The sequence below is a fragment of the Austrofundulus limnaeus genome, unplaced genomic scaffold, assembly GCF_001266775.1.
Source record: "Austrofundulus limnaeus strain Quisiro unplaced genomic scaffold, Austrofundulus_limnaeus-1.0 Scaffold609, whole genome shotgun sequence".
Lineage (NCBI taxonomy): Eukaryota > Metazoa > Chordata > Actinopteri > Cyprinodontiformes > Rivulidae > Austrofundulus > Austrofundulus limnaeus.
Window position 1 is genome coordinate 251,952 of NW_013953011.1, and position 3,294 is coordinate 255,245.

General features: G+C 44.3%; 2 protein-coding genes across 4 annotated transcripts in view; one reads left to right on the forward strand and one right to left on the reverse strand.

Annotated features, from left to right (window-relative positions):
- ddx18 (DEAD (Asp-Glu-Ala-Asp) box polypeptide 18) overlaps window positions 1-597 on the forward strand; it is a gene marked incomplete at its 5' end in the record, with an annotated part of 6,507 nt that extends 5,910 nt beyond the window's left edge. The window contains 1 exon segment of the mRNA XM_014027028.1: window positions 356-597. Coding sequence (XP_013882482.1) covers window positions 356-501 — 146 coding nt within the window.
- The window catches only part of LOC106531235 (glycerol kinase), a 14,132-nt gene continuing 11,435 nt past the window's right edge, over window positions 598-3,294 (reverse strand). The window contains exons 17-20 of one of the 3 annotated variants that reach the window (XM_014027029.1): window positions 2,564-2,707; window positions 1,558-1,644; window positions 1,400-1,468; window positions 598-1,270 (exon numbers count right to left, since the gene is read on the reverse strand). In XM_014027029.1, the coding sequence (XP_013882483.1) occupies window positions 1,401-1,468; window positions 1,558-1,644; window positions 2,564-2,707 (299 nt within the window). In that variant the 3' untranslated portion in view covers window positions 598-1,270; window position 1,400. Of the gene's footprint in view, window positions 1,271-1,391; window positions 1,469-1,557; window positions 1,645-2,563; window positions 2,708-3,294 lie in introns of all 3 variants that reach the window. The other 2 variants (XM_014027030.1, XM_014027031.1) reach the window with 2 other exon arrangements.

A 3,294-nucleotide genomic window follows, 5' to 3' on the forward strand; every position in this document is an offset into this window, starting at 1 on the left:
TTTCTATATAAGGTATGGGACTGACGGAAAGGTCCGTCCCCGCCCCATTCTGCATGCTGCAGCGAAGTGTACCTCCCTTCGATTCAGGCCAAAGGAAGGACGTATTTGTCGGCCGCATCGGAGGAGTCTTCCGTTTTGGACGTCCTTCGTCGCGGCGCTGTGACGTATGCGGCCGACAAATTCGACCTTCGGAGGACCCGTCCTGTTGTTTTGGACACAGCCTATAACTTATCTAGCCTTTTAATATATAACTATATGCATAAACGTTGAAACAGGAAGTGATGTCACTCCTCTTCAGTGTAAGATGCGTCTGAAAGTCTGGGTTCTGTTTGTCCTCCTTGACGTTTGTCTCCAGACGTCCACAGCAGCAAAGGCGTGAAGATGCAGAAACGAGGCGGCGGCGGCGGCTTCGGCTACCAGAAGTCCAAAAACGTCAACAAATCCAGAATCTTCAAACACGTGAACAAAGGGAGGAGCGACCGGCGGCAGTTCTCCCGCTGACCATTCTCTGACATGAACTTTGACCTTCTGTAAAACGTTCCACTCCTCTGACCCCCTGAGCAACCATAAAGTGTTTAATAAATGATGTCACCAGGATCAAAMGGCTCAGTTTTATTAAACACATTCAGGTCATCATTTTACAAAAACACTTCCCTTTAAATAATCTCATAAATCATACGGCTGTGAAATAAAGACTCCATTAATTCTAAATCAAAAGAAGAATTATTACAAAGTTCTGTTCAGAGACTCTGGGTCTCAGTCCTGACCCGGTCCAGGTTCTGACCCATGTTGAGGTGTGGTTGGTTTAGTTCATAAACAATCATTTACAGATTATTCTGCTTCAGTCATCTCAGTACAACTCTCTAATTCAGATTAGTCAGTGTTAATCTCTACATTCAGACCACTGAAGGGAGTTCATAGAATCTGAGCTGCTCAGCTTGGAGGGTCCAGGTAGGATCAGAGACCTGGTGGTCTTCAGGAAATTTAAATTTACATTTTAAAGGCTTTGTTCTTATAAACGTGGCTCCATTTAAAACAAGGTCTGCTGGTCCAGAACTGAGCTGGACCTCAGAAGAGGAAAATCCCTTTAACTGGACGCTTTGATTTACTTTCCCTTTCTTACAAACTAAATATTAAAGTTTGTGTTCAGGAGCTCCACAGGCTGTTTGTGTAGAACCCAGCAGGTCTGGATCGGATCCCAGGAGGTCTGATCTGCGTCGGTCCTGAGAAACGGATCCTGGTACCGCCCGGTTCTGTCACTGCTGCTGACCTGCGAAGAGAAACGGTTTAATTAAAGTCTCCAACAGGTCATTATCACCCTCTGACATACATCTCTGTTAGCAAAATATCCTGTAAACTGGTTAGAGAGCTGCAGGACATGCAGCACCGACCGTCGGACCTTAGGGGTCCACTCTGACAAGGGTCGGGGTGGGAGGGACCCAGCAGGGGGCGCCGTTCTTCTCTTCACCTGTTTCCAGACATGGGTGACAGTGAGACACCTGAGGGGGGCGGGGTTTCAGAGGAAAGGTGATGATGGAGGTGAGAACCTCAGCGTACCGTTAGAGCTGCAGCTCGTCTCCGACGTCTCCCAGTTCATGGCTTTCTGCACGGCCTTCTTCCAGCGGGCGAACCTGTACTCGCTCTCTGTGGGCGGAGCAAGGACGACTTCAGAAACAACCAGCAGAGGGCAGCAGAGCTCAGTTATCAGTGCTTCACATTCTAATAAATATGTAGATTTATTATTTCAGGCTTCTGACATTTTAAGGCAAGTTAAATTTAAGACTTTTTAATGTCAAATGAAACTAAATTTAAAATCAATTTCACAATAAACACAAATGACAAAAAAACTTGGCAGAAACTTATGAATCCATGTATTTCTGTTTGACGTATTCAAATATTCCTAATAAACCAATTGTTTTTAACCATATCCCACTGCTTTTTTTGTCAAATATAGCAAAAACATTCTTAGCAGTCAGTTTTAAACAGAAAAGTTAGAAAAAAGAACATAAGTAACATAACATAAAAATATTTTGATCCACACTCCATATCAGTAGGTGGGGTAATGCACAGCTTTCAATGTTTGCCAACCGCCATAAAACATCACACAAGAAGAAGAAGAACCAATCACAGAGCTCCCCTTTGTCACATGACTCTCAGGAAGTTCATTTTTTTAGCTCTGTTTCCCTTTTCTGTCTGTAAAACCTTATTTACACTAACTGGTGAGTAAACATCATTTTGTGACAGTTTAATGCCTTTTTCATGGACTAAATCATGAAAATGTGTTCAAATGTACCAGAAGTTTGGACCAGACTGGGTCCAACAGAACAAAGATCTCAAACAGAACCTGAAAAGGTCAAAACAAAAGGAATCAAGGTTCTGCAGGGGTCCAGTCAGGACCTGATCTTGGCTGAAATGATGTGGACCTTCAGAGAACCTCACTGGTCTGAAGTGGTGTAAAACAGAGTGGGTCAGAACTGCTCCACAACCACACAAGGCTGATCCAGAAACCCACTGCTGCTGGGATGTTTGTTGTTTATCTGAGCTTTTATTGGTCTTTTCTTACCTTCTGGGTTGATCTGAGGTTCGTATTTCTCAGACGTGAGGTGGGGGAGCTGACCTGGGTTCAGGTTCCACACCTCCACCCCCGGAGCCGCCCCCGCTGCCATGGCTGCACCCAGAGCCGTGGTCTCGGACATGGTGGGCCGGACTGAAACGATTCAAACCAACAGATTATTTTCCATGACAGGAAACTGATTTTAGACAAGTCTGATTTGATGTAAACGAATTAGTTTTTTAATGAGACAAAAGTCCAAAGTGACTGGAAGGGACAGAGTCCAGATTCAGAGGGGAGTCACCGGTGAGTCTTATCAACAAAACAAGTTACAAAATCACAACTTTGTCCTGGGAGGGGCTCCTTCATGCTGCCACTGCTGCACATCTCACTGAGAATTAAGACTTCAGTTTTAGTTTAAAATAAACACCAAGAAATGAGAGTTCAGAATTAGTAGAGACTATGTTGAGGCTGAGGACTGGTGTTTGAGACAATGCAGACTGGTTTTGAGACATGTAGACTGGTGTATGAGACATGTAGACTGGTGTATGAGACATGTAGACTGGTGTTTGAGACATGTAGACTGGTGTTTGAGACATGTAGACTGGTGTTTGAGACATGTAGACTGGTGTTTGAGACATGTAGACTGGTGTTTAAGACATGTAGACTGGTGTTTGAGACATGCAGACTGGTGTTTGAGACTGTAGACTGGTGTTTGAGAGTAGACTGGTGTATGAGACATG